This window comes from Somniosus microcephalus, chromosome 7 (assembly GCF_052327205.1).
Source record: "Somniosus microcephalus isolate GS21.2 chromosome 7, FLI_Smic_1.0, whole genome shotgun sequence".
NCBI classification, from domain to species: Eukaryota; Metazoa; Chordata; class Chondrichthyes; order Squaliformes; family Somniosidae; genus Somniosus; species Somniosus microcephalus.
In genome coordinates, this window is record NC_140993.1 from 260,115,520 (window position 1) to 260,132,378 (window position 16,859).

Genomic DNA, 16,859 nt, shown 5'->3' on the forward strand with positions numbered 1-16,859 from the left:
TTCACTCGGAAGGTGGTGAACCTGTGGAATTCGCTACCACAGAAGGCTGTGGAGGCCAAGTCACTGAATATATTTAAGAAGGAGATCGATAGATTTCTAGACACAAAAGGCATCAAGGGGTATGGGGAGAGAGCGGGAATATGGTATTGAGACAGAGGATCAGCCATGATCATATTGAATGACGGAGCAGGCTCGAAGGGCTGAATGGCCTACTCCTGCTCCTATTTTTTTTTCTATCGTAGCCACAAAGGCTAGCTTGCTGCTAAACGGGAGTTCTAAAGCTGTATATAATGTCCTTATGGAAGACTACTTGGGGGGCAATTGTAACCTGTCACCCGTTGGGAAACTGACAGAATTGTGTGCAACACAGGTTTTACACCCCGCCCAATTTTACTCTCCATTGAAGTCAAGTTGCGAGTCGACAAAACATTTAACATGTCGACAAGCCTCAGATTTTGAAACAAATCGTGAATTATCATCGAAGTCAACGGAGGCAGGGTGAAAACCAACGTTCCACCAGATTCCGCGGGTTTCCCACCCGACAAATTAGGTTAAAATCACCAGCTCGTGGTCGGAAAAAAAAAAGTTGAAGAAGTATAGATTGCTAAACTATCAAGCAGTTAAATCTACCGACAATGGATTCAATCACCTGACTTACTTTGTTCCTGCAGTTTTGCTAATTACACAAACAGAAACTAAATGAAGACGCATTTGACTTTGTAAACTGCATTTGCATACAGCTCGGAGGTGACGCAATACAAAGAAAATTAAATGAGTAAGTACTATTGGCCGGTTCTCCTACCGTTCCTTCGGAGTCCCAATGCCGTGTTTGCCCAATAAATGGGTGCTAAGATGTTTCTTCATAACAAAGGCCCATCTGAAAAAATATCAGAAACAGATATTTTGTTAATTTCTACTTTAGCTCATGTCATGTGCCTTGTACTATAGCAAAGGAGATGAAAGGAAATAGTGCCGTAGGGGAAAGTACATTGCTAATTGTAATAATAGGAACAGGGCTTAGAAACTCACGCCTTAAGGAAGACTAGGTTTAATCTCGTTACTCTTTGTTTTAGTTCAATCCACCAAGCCAACAGATTACAACTGGCTCACTCTGAGTGTTTCTGTACATGCATGAACACAGATGTGCCTCCTCAGTCTATGACCTCACTCTCACCAGTTGCTTGCTTAATGTTCCTCCATGTGGTTCTGTATATAATGACGCTCACTCCGAAACAATTACACTCACTCCGAAACAATTACAAGTGGAAAATCTTGAGCTGCCCATCACTCAAACGCCTCACTGTTAGACAGCCAGGTTTTATCAGTACTCATGATGGGCCACTATGTAATGTGCCAAGAAGAAGCAATGTATTTCATAACAGCACCACTTTGGAGACTGGGAAAGGTAGAGAGGGCATGGAGCCCAAAGCTCTGGAATTCCCTCCCTAAATCTCCCCACCTTTCTACCGCACTCTCCTTTAAGGTGCTCATTAAAACCTACCTCTTTGACCAAGCTTTTGGTTACCTGTCCTAATATCTCATGTGGCTCGGTGTTATATTTTGTTTGATAATGCTCCTGTGAAGCACCTTGGGAGGTTTTACTACGCTAAAGGCGCTATATAATACACGTGGTTGTTGTTGTAGTAGTAGTAGTAGAGAGACCTTGGCCTAGAAATTCATCTTGGGCGGTGGCACAAAACGGGCAATATCGGATCGGGCGTCCGTGATACGCAGCACCTGATATTCAGTTCCATTACAATCAATCACAAAGGGGTATTGATAGATAGTGAAGGGGCAAAACTGTGGCAAATGGATTTCAATGTAGGCAAATGCAAGGTCATCCACTTTCATAGTCATAACGGCACAAAAAGAGGCCATTCGGCCCATTGAGTCCGTGCCGGCTCTCTGTAGAGCAATCCAGTCAGTCCCATTCCCCCGCTCTATCCCCGTAGCCCTGCAAGTTTATTTCCCTCAAGTGCCTATCCAGTCTCCCCTTGAAAACATTGAGTGTCAACGCTTCCACCACTTGCGTCGGCAGCGAGTTCCAGGTCATCACCACTCGCTGCATAAAAAAAGTTTTTCCTCACATCCCCCCTGTATCTCTTGCCCAACACCTTAAATCTGTGTCCCCTAGTCCTTGTACCATCAACTAGTGGGAACAGCCTTTCCCCTTTGGACCTATAAAGGATAGAACAGGCTAGTTTCTAAATGGTGAAAAGCTAAAAACAGTGGCAGCCCATAGAGACTTGGGGATCCAGGTACATAGGTCATTAAAATGTCATGAACAGGTCAAGAAAATAATCAAAAAGGCTAATGGAATGCTGGCCTTTATATCTAGAGGACTAGAATACAAGGGGGTAGAAGTTATGCTGCAGCTGTACAAAGCTCTGGTTAGACCACACCTGGAGCACTGGGAGCAGTTCTGGGCACCACACCTTAGGAAGGATATATTGGCCTTGGAGGGAGTGCAGTGTAGGTTTATCAGAATGAAACCCGGACTCCCAAGGGTTAAATTACAAGGAGAGATTACACAAACTAGGGTTGTATTCCCTGGAATTTAGATGGTTAAGGGTGATTTGATCAAAGTTTTCAAGATATTAAGGGGAACAGATAGGGTAGATAGAGAGAAACTATTTCCGCTGGTTGGGGAGTCTAAGACTAGGGGGGCATAGTCTAAAAATTAGAGCCAGACCTTTCAGGAGTGAAATTAGGAAACACTTCTACACACACACAAAGGGTGGTAGAAGTTTGGAGCTCTCTTCCGCAAACGGCAATTTATACGAGATCAATTGTTAATTTTAAATCTTGAGATTGATAGGTTTTTGTTAACCAAAGGTATTAAGGGATATGGGGCAAAGGTGAGTAAATGGAGTTAGATCACAGATCAGCCATGATCTCACTGAATGACAGAACAGGCTCGAGGGGCTAAATGGCCTACTCCTGTCCTATGTTCAATGGAACTGAATACCAGGCGCTGCGTATAACGGGCGGCCGGTCCGATATCACCTGTTTTTGCACCACCGCCCGAGACAAATTTCTAGGCCCTTACTGCTGTCAGTACAACTAGGAGTAGCCATTAGGTTGACGTGAATGCAACACCAAAAAAAAAACAATATAACATGTGGTATTAGTGCCATTCAAAGAGAGGGAACAAAAATGGCAGAAGTTGTCAAAACCTGCAAACTAACGTGCTTATTTTAAATCAATACCTTGCAGTCAAGTTGCAAGTTGACACAACATTTAACATGTCTACAAGTCTCAGATTTTGACAGAAATCATGAAGTATGCAGAGAAATGATTGCCACAAACAAAAATTGTAGATCTGTTTACTGACTAGCAAATCAAAGTAGCTGTATTTGGGCTGACAAATTTTAACAATCAGTTTGTTGATTAGCTCAAATAAGTTATCAATGTGCAAAAACGATTGTTTGGCAAATAATGCACAGTCTACCATTGAACTGTTTCATATTAAGAGCACGGAAGTCAAGGTGATTCACAACTTTGCACAAAAATAGTCAATTCACAACGTTATGTAAATATCTGTACATGAGCATCTTAGTAAAAAAAAACAGCGTATTAGGATAATAGTGAGGCAATATGGTGTTGTACTGTTTATAAATATTTTTATTGGTAGTTTTATTTCCAAGTCATTCCCATTACTCAGTCTGCATAGGTTCATGCCTCTGCTGCTAAGAAGGCAGGCTGGCTGCTCTCACCAATGTCTGTGTTGAGTATTTTCAAAGCTGAGATCGACAGATTTTTGGACTCATGGGGAAGCTGGAGTCGAGGCCAAAGATCAGCCATGATCTTATTGAATGGCGGAGCAGGCTCGAGGGGCCGGATGGACTACCCCTGCTCCTAATTCTTATCCATGTGCTGGGGGGGTGCGAGTTACCATTGAGAGCAGACTATCCTGTCTGATTTTTATTTCCCCTTCCCAGAAAACACACAACTGCCAATTAGCATCCCACAGCTTGAAGTTGCGCATACAGTGAACTGGACAGAGTGCGAGTCCTCCCGCTTAACAACATTGAGCAATAGTCCTCCAATACACTGTTCCACCGTGCTATATTTCTAACCTTAAGTATTTCAACGGCAATAGCAATTTGATTAACCACATAGCTAGCAACAAACCGGCAACGTTGTTAAAAAGATGCATTACACGTTAACATTAATATATTTAACTTAATACAGCAATAGGAATACAAAACAAACTTTATTGTTGCTTTTGATGCTATTAAAACATTTAATTTAAAATGCCTCGATTTTAAAATTCTTATCCTTGTTTTCAAATCCCTCCATGGCCTCGCCCCTCCCTATCTCTGTAATCTCCTCCAGTTCTATAATCCCCTTATACCTCCACGCTCCACCTATTCTGGCCTTTTGAACATCCCCGATTTTAAATGCTCCACCACTGGCAGTCATACCTTCAGCTGCCTAGCTCCTAAGCTCTGGAATTCCCTCCCTAAATCTCTCCGCCTCTCTCTCCTCCAAGTCGCTCCTTAAAACCTACCTCTTCGACTAAGCTTTTGGTCATTTGGCCTAACATCTCCTTATATGGCTCGGTGTCAAATTATTTTTTGATAACGCTCCTGTAAAGCGCCTTGGGGGGTCTTATTACGTTAAATGCGCTATATAAATATAAGTTGTAGTTGTTGTATTACAATTAACATTATAATTACATCACACAATGAGACTGCAATAATGAGTCCAATGAGAATTTGAAAAGATCTCATTTTTACATCAAAAAGAACAGAACAAGTTCAGATGGAAAAAAGTCAAATTCCTCAAATCACAAAAGCATATTTGTAAAAGTTATTCAAGGCAACATGAACTGTAAAAGTTATTGTGATTGTTTTAAATGTAGCTGTCCTTCATGTATGTAGTTATCATGTGCTAAGAAGCAATATTCATTGTATTATACATCCATTCCAAAATGCAGACAGTGTGCAGGAAAAAGCTTTTAGGTAGCATTCAGTTTCTTAATTTAGTTCTAGTACAGAACTAAACCGGGTATGCATGTTTGGCAAGATTCAATGTAATGTTAACAGCAGCATTATGAAGCTATCTTCGTGGCACCTGCTGCAAAGAGTATAGAGTTCCATATTCAAAATGGGCATGGATAACCCACTCTTAGCCTGAGCACCCAAACAAACGTCTCATTTTAACTTGCTTGTGAAAAACAAGTCTCTTTTAAAAGGTCCTGTAACTTAGTGTAACTCATTTGTTCAAAACGATACAACATAAAATGGAATATATATACAGCTGCACATGCACAAAGCTTCAAAACAATAAACTCTTGCTCCTCCCCATCACCTCACCACTCGCATTCTCTTCTTCAGTTAGCAAGGTAGCTCAGGCTGGACTGTATCGGCCTAGAGTGCCGTTTGGTATCACCTGCCCAAGAGATGCACTCTCCTGGAAGGGTTGGTTTTCCCCAGCAGTTTTATCTTCATCCATCCTTAGATGGGTCAACTCTTGCTACTGTGAGGCACTCAATCTAATAGCTTGGCCAAGCACCAGCAAATGGATCCCACTAGGGATACTGGCGCCGGTGTCAGTAAAGGCTGATATTCAAACACGGTTATTGAGCACGTAACTCACAAATAGTAACGGTTCACATAGGCATCCACCTCTGACTAAAATGGGCATTCAAGCCCTCAGACTCTTCCAAACCTTCAAATACATTGCTTTCAACATCGACTTACAATAAACGCGTATGGCTCAAGCAGATAGAGGCTGATAGACGGAACACCAAAGTTACTGCTTATAAATAGGCCAAGCTTTCCCACTACTCTCCAATTTTTTCCAACCGTCTTTATCACTGACGAAGGGTCATCGACCTGAAACGTTAACTCGGTTTCTCTCTCCACAGATGCTGCCTGACCTGCTGAGTATCTCCAGCATTTTCTGTTTATATTTCAGATTTCCAGCATCCGCAGTATTTTGCTTTTGTATCTTTATCACTTGTTTGCTGCGGTGCAGGTTTAGACATAATTACCAAAGCAAGGTGCCAAATGTTGCAACTGCAGAGAGTTTAACTATCCTTACAAAGTAGAGCTGGTTGACCAGTAATCTAACCAACTTTCTTGACAAGAGTTTTCGATTTGTTCTACTCAGCACTTAAGATAACGCATCATTTCTCTGTTCACTGTCCAAATCTGTCCTATGCAGTGACTTGATTACTGGGTTTGTCTTTTTGATGGGAAGTTAACAACGATGTTTGGTTTCTTCAGCAGAGAGAAGATTGCTTTAGCCGCCAATGAAGACAATAAAACAGGTTGGGGCAAGCACACCTCCCTGAAGGAAACACTGCAGAGATGTTGTGATAAGACACTGAATGTGTATTTACCATTATCCAATGTTTGCAGCCATCCACAGCTCACAAGGCACACCATCTTTTCAATGAGGCTCATATATAATTGAGGACTCTTGAGGTGTTAGTTTGACTGTGAGGCTTCTTTTTTATATTCAAGCAGCAAAACTACTTTTTATTCAAAAGGTCAAAAATAAAGACCCATCTTAACAACCTGCCCCTTAGGATTCAGACAGCCCAAACAACAACAACAACTTATATATTTATATAGCGCCTTTAACATAATAAAACCTCCCAAGGCGCTTCACAGGAGCGTTATCAAAAAAAAATTTGACACCAAGCCATATAAGGAGATGTTAGGCCGTATGACCAAAAGCTTGGTCTAAGAGGTAGGTTTTAAGGAACGTCTTAAAGGGGGAAAGAGAAGTGGAGAGGCGGAGAGATTTTGGGAGGGAATTCCAGAGCTTAGGACCAAGGCAGCTGAAGGCTGGAGCAATTAAAATGGTGAAATGCTTAAAAGGCCAGAATAGGCGGAGCGCAGAGATCGAGGGGAATTATAGGGCTGGAGGAGATTGCAGAGATAAGGAGGGGCGAGGTCATGGAGGGATTTGAAAACAAGGATGAGAATTTTAAAATCGAGGCGTTGCTTAACTGGGATTAAAACGGCTCAGGAATCAGTAACATCAGGTTTTTAATGGGAGCAATTGAACTACACCTGGCACTGTTGGAGGAAATGTGAGTACAAAGCCGTCTGACAGTTATTTACATTACTCCAGCCTCTTCAGGTGCAGACATCTGAAAAGCTAAAGAGGAAGTCTCTGCAGGAATACCACCCATTTTTCCTCTGCCTTGTACCCAACTTTTGGGCACTATTTGGGAGCAGGGCCGAGAAAAATCAGCCCTATGGTGTTCAACAGCTTTAGCATATAAAGACAGGTGCAGTCGAGACTCTGTCTTTCATGAGGATGGATAGCAGGATTTGGCATGGTTTTGGAAAGAGATTTGGCTATCATTCCGCAAAGTTTGGAACCTGTCGAGGAATCAAAGTGGTGAGCTGATGATCTTGTCACATTGGGACTTGCTTCAGAATAAATTCCTTTGTCTTTTGGGTTAGCTGATTTTTCCCATCTCCTGAAACCATCACTTTTTGGCAATGTCTGCACTTTCTCTTTCATTAAACCAAGGCTGTGTGCTGATGCTAATTTTTAGCAATGTTTAACTGGGCTTGGCGCCCTGATACAGCCCGCTTATCCCGTTGAAGTCTGGATCTTCTGACGAGTAGGTTGATTGCCAATCTGAGGTGGCAGCTTCCTGCTCGAGCCCCAACTTAGTCATCTCTCTCAGGAGATGAAGTAACAGCAGAGAATATAAAAAATTCCAAGATAAAGCTTGGAAATGTGTCCCCGATTATTCCAAGGGGTAATTTGGAAGACATTTGCATAGCAATCTGACATCACATCTTGTATTATTCAACTCTGGCAAGTTGAGTTTCACAGATGTCATTCTAGTCGCCCAAGCAGCATCACAACCATAATATTTAATCTCGTGTCTTATACTTGTCCTTCCAACCTGATACAATTTGGGAGGTGGTGAAATATCTAGGAAATCGACATCAGAAAATGGAAGACAACAGAAAATGGAGAACAGAAAAAGAGCAAAAAGCACTAGGAAGAAAAATGCACCAGTGAAAATGATGGTTTAATATTTAAAAAAAGATAAATAAAGAGGTGAAATAAACAGCATGGTGCTGGCCAACTGAAAGAGGCAAAGTTGGCAAGGTATAGCTGAAGAGTAAAAAAAATAAGCAGAAGAAATTGGCCACTCTACTCTCTTGAAAAGAGAAGTCTTAAGGGTGACTTAATAGAGATCTTTAAGATTATGAAAGGGTTTGATAGGGTAGAGAAGATGTTTCAACTTGTGGGGGAGTGCAAAACTAGGGGTAATAAATAATAATATAGTCACTAATAAATCCAGTAGGGAATTCAGGAGAGATTTCTTTACTCAGAGAGTGGTTAGAATGTGGAACTCGCTTCCACATGGAGTGGTTGAGGTGAATAGCATAGATGCATTTAAGGGGAAGCTAGATAAGTACATGAGGGAGAAAGGAATAGAAGGGTAGGATGATGGGTTGTGAGGAGGCTCATGTGGAGCATAAACACCTGTACAGAACAGTTGGAGCAAATGGGCTGTTTCTGTGCTGTAAATTCTATGCAAAATAAAGATAAATATAATTAAACTAAACTGATCAAAGTAGTGCATATAAAACTACTTTCCAAGTCACCTACAGATTTAGTTTCCCTAAACCCCAGATACAAAGCTGTACGCTACATTTTCTGGTGGTAGAATAAATTATGCAAAGTGAGATACACCCGGTTCAGGCACTGATAATACACTAGGGAGTAAGCAGGGAAATCTTTCTTCATATTCCTATCACGTTCCTGTTCCAGTAAGGGAAAAGGACAACACACAGTTAGCAATGTGTTACGAGGCAGTGATACCTGAAGGGGTTCAAGTGGCATCACATGCCTAGAGAGTGGACCCAGGGTAGTTTACTAACCTTGCGTGTACTTTATGATGTGTTAATACCTTTACAAAGATTGGAAACTTTTGGATGGCAATCACCTGTGACTGTATTCCATGGCTCAATCTGCTGTGATATTGGCGACATGTATTGAAATGATATACTTTTTGTTTTGCTGGGAATAGCAAATTACTATGAAATAACATAGTATTTCATTAATGAGTACCCTAATACACAGCCTTTTTAAAAAAAAATGTGAAGCTCATTCTTTTCTTCCTTTCCATTTATTTTCTCTCTTTTTCCTCTGATATCCTCCCAAGCCGTGTATCATTCCTGTCGGAAAGGATTTGCTCCCTCGGCTCTCCCAACATTGCTCCATAATCAGCTGCAAAAGGGTTTAGAAGACTGGCTAGTGATGACACCGCTTCAATGTTCCTTCAAGTCCTGTGGTGAGAATGTGGAACTCGCTACCGCATGGAATGGTTGAGGCGAATAGCATTTAAGGGAAAGCTACGTTAAGTACATGAGGGAGAAAGGAATAGAAGGTTATGTTGATAGGGGGAGATGAAGTAAACAGAGTGGGAGGAGGCTCATGTGGATCATAAGCACCAGCATATTGGGCCAAATGGCCTGTTTCTGTGCTGTAAATTCTATGGCAATACAGAGTGCTTCTCCACAATGACATGGCTACATTCAGAAACTTGTAACATTTGATTTGAAAACAGATAATGCTCTTTTAAAGGTATAGTTATGCTACCCAACTTGTTCTCAGACCAGTATCTCTGGTCTCTCCTACCTCCCCAACTCTGTAACCTCCTCCAGCTCGACAACCCTCCGCGATCTCTGCGCTCCTCCAATTCTGGCCTCTTGCGCATCCCCGATTTTAATCGCTCCATCATTGGCGGCCGTGCCTTCAGCTGCCAAGGCCCTAAGCTCTGGAATTCCCTCCCTAAATCTCTCCGCTCTGCCTCTCTTTCCTCCTTTAAGACGCTCCTTAAAACCTACCTCTTTGACCAATCTGTCCTAATATCTCCTTATGTGGCTCAGTGTCAAATTTTGTTTGAGAACGCTCCTGTGAAGCACCTTGGGATGTTTTACTATGGTAAAGGCGCTGTATAAATATAAGTTGTTGATGTTGAATGCGATTGGCAGATCTGAGTTCTATCATTGACTATGTCTCGTTCTGAGCTCGGGGGCAGAAAAGTTTTGATCATGCAAAGAGCAGTACAAAGAGCTCAACGCCGCAGGGGCTCATTTTCAATGTTAGGTGAGCACAGGCAGGAACAGGACTTTAAAAAAATTAGAGAAATAAGTTTGTAAAGTTCCAAGGAAGTGCAATGGCCCACACTGCCATTTTAAAATGCGGCTTTGTCACACGCTGTACCCAGTGCAAAGTCCAGTGAGCACATAATCCAGGCCAACACTCCCAGTGCCAATACTGAGGGAGTGCTGCACTGTCGGAGGTGCCGTCCTTCGGTTGGACGTAAAAAAGATCCCATGGCACTATTTCGAAGAAGAGCAGGCGAGTTCTGGCCCAAAATGATCCCTCAACCAGCATCACTAAAAGCACAGATGATCTGGTCATTATCTCACTGCTGTTTGCGGGACCTTGCTGTGCGTAAATTGGCTGTCGCGTTTCCTACATTACAACAGTGACTAGGTTACAAAAGTAAAGCACTTTGAGACGTTCCTGAGATGGTGACAGGCAAGAAAAAATTGAGATTAAACTAGTAAATGAAGGGTTTTAAAATGAAATGGAAGCAGCGCCTGCGTTGCACTATAAAAATATACTGCCATCTTGATTATCAGTTTGAAACAGCACTTTGAGCAGCCTTTCACCTGAAATTTTCAAGCCACTACTAGGACTTGAGAAAACTTGTGCAATTTAGAAGTGACGAAAGCTCTGATGAAAAGGTCATCGGCCTGAAACGTTAACTCTGTTTCTCCCTACACAGATGCTGCCTGATTTGCCGAGTATTTTTCCAGCATTTCGGTTTTTATTTCAGATTTCCAGCATCCGCAATATTTCGGCTTTTGTCTTAATCTAGAAGTGACTTGTTTTTCCCAATCGGGGACACAAAAAAAATACAAGCTGTATCGGTGAACAAAAAAAAAAGCAGACGTTTTATGCACGCTGTAAACTACAGAAGAGGAGAATGGTGTAGAAAGCTGTTCATATTTTTGGAAAAATGAAATTGTCAGATTCACTGTTGACAATATAGCAAACCTCATCAATTTTCTGATGGCTCTGAGAAATTTACTGTGAAATCTGTTGTCCCTGGAAGCATTTTATGATCCTTAACAGCTGCCGGAAGTCACTCAAAGCAACCTATATGCAAATGATCATCTCACACCACAAAAAAAAATGAACCACATGAAACAACTTATTTTTTATGTAAATAATGTGTTGCAATTAGATACCTGATTTTTCCTTCGGGGGAGTGGAAGCTTTGCATTCATTACAGGATTCCTTCCAAAGATCCAAAACGTAAGCCGTAAATTTAACCGTAGACTTTGTTGGTTGCAATGTAAAAAGTACCCAACATGGCTTTCAAATCTACTGAGCTAACAATATTAATGTAAAAAGGAACATGCATCATAATTGTTGATGAGTGTTAAGTATTAACGTGAAATTGTGAAAGATGTTGGCAAAATTGTTACAAAAGTCTCCCTTAGTGTCTCTTTCAGTTAACAGATTCTGAACATCTATTAATTAATTATCAGTGACTGCTTGATAACATCTGTATAAAGTCACCTCTAGCAGGTGCCTCACAGCTCTACAGCTGTATGTGTCAGTCAAAGAAAGAACGTGTTTGAAGTAAGTTTGCTTACTGCAAAAATGACACAAATCAGCATCATCAACCATTTTCTATCTGTTACGAAGGAAGATGTATAAGAGAGCATTTCATTAGAGTAGCAGGACAAATAACTGAAACCTTTTCATAACAGAGTGCAACTACATTGGCATTACTACAAGGGTCATAGAATGGTTACAGCACAGAAGGAGGCCATTCAGCCCGTGCCGGCTCTCTGCAAGAACACTTCAGCAAGTCCCACTCCCCCGTCCTTTCCCCAGGGCCCTGCAAATTTATTTCCTTCAGATACTTATCCAACGCCCTTTTGAAAGCCATGATTGAATCTGCCTCCACCACCCTCTCAGGCAGTGCATTCCAGATCCTAACCACTCGCTGCATAAAAAAGTTTTTCCTCATATCGCCTTTGGTTCTTCTGCCAATCACCTTAAATCTGTGTCCTCTGGTTCTTGACCCTTCCGCCAATGGGAACAGTTTCTCTCTATCTACTCTGTCCAGACCCCTCATGATTTTGAACACCTCTCTCAAATCTCCTCTCAACCTTCTTTGCTCTAAGGAGAATAACCTCAGCTTCTCCAGTCTATCCACGTAACTGAAGTCCCTCATCCCTGGAACCATTCTTGTAAATCTTTTCTGCACCCTCTCTAAGGCCTTCACATCCTTCCTAAAAATGCAGTGCCCAGAATTGGACACAATACTCCAGTTGAGGCCGAACCAGTGTTTTATAAAGTTTCATCATAACTTCCTTGCTATGCCTCTATTTATGAAGTCCAGGATCCCGTATGCTTTTTTAACCACTTTCTCCACCTGCCCTGAAACCTTCAACGATTTGTGCACATAAAGCAACTTGCATTTATATTGTGCCTTTAACGTAGTAAAACATCCCAAGGCGCTTCACAGGAGCGTTATCAGACAATATCGGACACTGAGCCACATAAGGAGATACAAGAACAGGTGACCAAAAGTTTGGTCACAGAGGTAGGTTTTAAGGAGCATCTTAAAGATGGACAGAGAGGTAAGAGGGGCGGAGCAGTTAAGGGAGGGAATTCCACAGCTTAGGGCCCAGGCAGCTGAAGGCAATGGTGCAGCAATGAAGATCGAGCATGTGCAAGAGGCCAGGATAAGCAGGAGCGTCGAGACCTTGGAGGGTTATAGGGCTGGAGGAGGATACAGAGATAGGGAGATAGAGGACTGGGAGCCAATGTAGGTCAACAAAGATAGTGAAGGGAACATGATGCGGGATTAGACACAGGCAGCAGAGCTTTGGATGAGCTGGGGTTTATGGAGGATGGGGAGCCGGTCAGGAGAGCACTGGTGTAGATGAGTCTGCAGGTGACAAAGGTTTCAACCATAGATGGGTTGAGGAAGCGATAGAGGCAGGTGAAGTTCCACATTTACCAATGAACCAGTTTAGAGCACAGAAGGCAGCTATTTGTCTAATAATTCCTGTGCCTACTTTTTGCTAGAACAATCCAAAACTAATCCCACTGCCCCAATTTCGCCCCATAATTTTACTCTGCTTCAAATATTTATGCAATTTTCCCTCAACAGGTGCAATGGTCTTTGCTTTAAAACGTGAAAGAAAGGCAGTCCTCATGATGGAAAGATTATGGGATCAGAACTCAACTCCGGTTCGAATAGGACACCAAGGTTGCAAACCGTCTAGTGCAGCCTGAGACAGTGGCCAGGTTGGAGTCAGTGGGTTACATATTATTAAAGGCATAGAATAATTATATGATGAACGCAAAAAGAAAAATGATAATGGCCCAGATTTTGAGTTGGAATAACGGTGAGGCTATCAGCACTCACCGTTATTATGGAGCAAATCGGACAGCAACTTACGGAGTCCGCACATGCGCAGTTAAACGTGGAAATCGCTGTCTGAGTAACCTTGCTCCTCCACAGGCTGCGCTATACCTTGCTGATAGACTTGGCATTGAAATCCATGTAAGGGCGTGAAGTTACTGTACTTACCCACTAGTTGCCCACTAAACACAGCAGAAAAAGTTAGGGCTTGTGCATTCGGGCGTAAGTGAATTTTTAATGGCGTGATAAGTCATAATTACTGCCAAACAACCTCTCTGGCCCCGAAAGTTTACCATTACAAGTGTGGAGTCTCATTCCTTCAGAATTTAATTACAGTAGTGTTGGAAATTTGAAAAAAAATTTAAAAAAAATGTTTTTACTTTTTCGTTTTGTCTCTTAATTCTCTCTCTTAATCCCATCTTTAATTCCCTCTCATTTATTTCACTTTCTGTACATGATTTTACAATGAATTAACTCTAATTTATACTAACTGGTTTAGACTCTGCGTGTCTCAGTGAGGATTCTTCAATCAGGCTACTTCCACCTACGTAACATCGCCCAACTCCACCCCTGTTCAGCTCATCTGCGGCTGAAACACTCTTCCTTGCCTTTGTTAGCTCCAGACTTGACTATTCCAACACTCACCTGGCCGGCCTCCCATCATCCACCCTCCATAAACGTGAGCTTATCCAAAACTCTGCTGCCCGTATCCTAACTCGCACCAAGTCCCGTTCACCCATCGCCCCCTGTGCTCGCTGACCTAAACTGGCTCCTGGTCTGCCATCATCTCAATCTTAATATTCTCATCCTTGTTTTCAAATCCCTCCATGGCCTTGCCCCTCCCTATCTCTGTAACCTCCTCCAGCCCTACAACCCTCTGAGAACACTGCGCTCCTCCAATTTTTGCCTCTTGTGGCATCCCCCATTTTATATGCTCTATCATGGTGGCTGTGCTTTCAGCTGCCTGGGCCCTAAACTCTGGAATTCTCTCCCTAAACCTCTCCTCCTTTAATATGCTCCTTAAAACCTACCTCTACGATCAAACTCATCTGCCCTAATATCCCCTGATGTGGCTCGGTGTCAAATTTAGTTTGAGAACGCTCCTGTGGAGCACCTTGGGACGTGTTACTATGTTAAAAGGCGCTATATAAATGCAAGTTGTTGCTGATGATTGGTTGAACAGCCCCTGTAGAGGGCGCCACACTGGATCAGACACGTGATGCCAGCAAGTTGCCGCTCAAAAGCCCAAGAAAAACGGCAAGCGCCGTTCCTTCACCGCTGACCACAAAATCCGGGCCAATATAGCAACACGCCTAACCCTAGATTATCTGATTGGCGAGATTTAACTTTGGCAGTTACCCATTTAAAACATACAACTGGGGCTAAAATAATGTTAATTGGAAAATCTAAGCTATCATCTCGAGGGCAAGTCTCAAATTGTGAACCTTAACAGATCATCACTACCCTTGTGGGATCCAAAGATGTACTGAGAGCTAACTTACACTACTATTTACATGATCATTGATTTCATTTTGAGACCAAAAGCCTAGAAATTACTGTTAGCAAAACCAAAGCCATCGGCGACCAGAAGTATTTTTGTCTGTGTTACTTTATTTTTGTCAACAGGGTTTAACTCCAGCCTCTTTTTGACTGTTTATGTAAGGTATGGGAATATAGACTGTGATCTAGCAGACCAAAAACCAGGCTTCTATCAAACAAAGGAAAGTTTAAATGCTAATAGTGAGTGACTGCAGACTGATTGGTGTCAGTGTGTCTGTCAAATAGTGCCTTTGATAGCTGGCTGGACAATGAATAAATGGCCAATCATCACAAGCAGTTCAGGTTATTTGGCACAGATCAAGGGGATTGTACCAGCTTGTGAATGACAGCTGTGTCTGAGGCCTGTGAGAAGGGGCAGGATCAGTGATTGGCTGTCGTGGTTGGCTGTTTGTAGTGTGGGTTTATCTGGGACAATAGGTAACCAGATCACCAGTCAGTCTGAAGTCAGCAGAGAGACTGTGCAAAGTCACTGACAACGTACTGTAGTAAGATTTTCAACAGAAGTGAACACCGTGACTGTATCTTTTGGGACAGCTCGGGAGAAACAACCATATTAAGAAGGGCAGTAAGGTGAATCATTACTGTAAAAATACTTCAATGTATTGTTCATGTACCTATTTTATGTTAAATAACTTGTTTGCTCGCTTACAGCTTAAGCCTTGGTTTGCTAGAATGAAGAGAAAAAGGATCACACGGTGATGTGGGTCTAATTTCAGTAACCTACTGTACACCGTTTAATCCTTGAGTGTCTATTGATCCCTGGGTCACACTATTGTTTATTAAATATTAGGCATAACAACAAACTCTGGATCATAAGAGATGCAAAGTCTAATTATGTGAATGGTTATTGATGCTGAACATGGCTAGAATATCTTGCATAAAACCCCAAAACGTATAATTTACTATGTGCTTTTGGTCTTGACTCCATCGATCTCCTTGCTGCCTTCTCAGGTTAAATCGAGAGGTATCTACTGTACAACACTGAGCTCAGCTTCCTCCTACCGCCCCCGCCCACCCACCCACCCCCCTCCACCACCTCGCAATTGTAGTTTTCTTTATTTGGCTCTTGGGATATGGGCGACCCTGGCTAAAGCAACACGTCTTCCCCATCCTGAGAGTCCATTAAGGGGATTAGAATAGACCAGAATGGGGAGGGGTGGCGGGTTCTCTTCCCTGAAGGTGGACCATGTGGTCCAGGTGTGTGTGAACCAGCTGGGTTTTTACAACAATTCAGCAGCTTTCGTGGTTATTGTTTTCTGGTGCTGAGCCACAAATTACCAGAGTTACTGAATGCAAATAGCAACGGTGAGATTGGAACCTCTGGCTTGCCACTGTGGTGCCATAACCCCTACACAGCTGTGCCCATGTGTCATAATCAAAATCTGAGTCCATGCCTTTATCACCCCAACATTTCCAAGTTGGCCCCAATCCTGCTAACTCCACAAGTTACAACTCATTCAAAACACTGCAGCCCATAATTCTCACCCATCTTCGCATCATCCTCCATCTTCTCCAAACTCCACTGGCTCCCAATGCCCCAGCAGGGTGACTTTAAAATCTTCATTCTCACTTTCAAACCCCTCCACAGCTAGAATTTCGCCTCCGTGATCTCCTCCAGCCTTGTATTGCCACACTCTCCGCTCCTCTAACACACCGCGCTGATCCTTGTCGCCCACTCCCTCCACTCCACTATTGGTGACCGTTCACTCAACCACTATTCCTGCCTGGTTCCCTCCAACTCCCTGCTTTTGAAAATGACCTCCAAAACTCTTCTCTTTGGCCTGCCTTCAGTCCCTTTCTCTAACCCTCGTGCTTTTCCCCTTGTCCAATACAATTTGATGTT

The 16,859-nt window shown here is 42.6% G+C and overlaps 1 protein-coding gene across 4 annotated transcripts in view; it reads right to left on the reverse strand.

Annotated features, from left to right (window-relative positions):
• znf407 (zinc finger protein 407) overlaps nt 1-16,859 on the reverse strand; it is a 659,746-nt gene that overhangs the window by 429,699 nt on the left and 213,188 nt on the right. For 3 of the 4 annotated variants that reach the window (XM_085993655.1, XM_085993656.1, XM_085993653.1), the window contains exon 4: nt 803-877. The exons of the other annotated variant lie outside the window; for it this stretch is intronic. In XM_085993655.1, the coding sequence (XP_085849781.1) occupies nt 803-877 (75 nt within the window). The remainder of the gene's footprint in view (nt 1-802; nt 878-16,859) is intronic. 4 annotated transcript variants of the gene reach the window in all.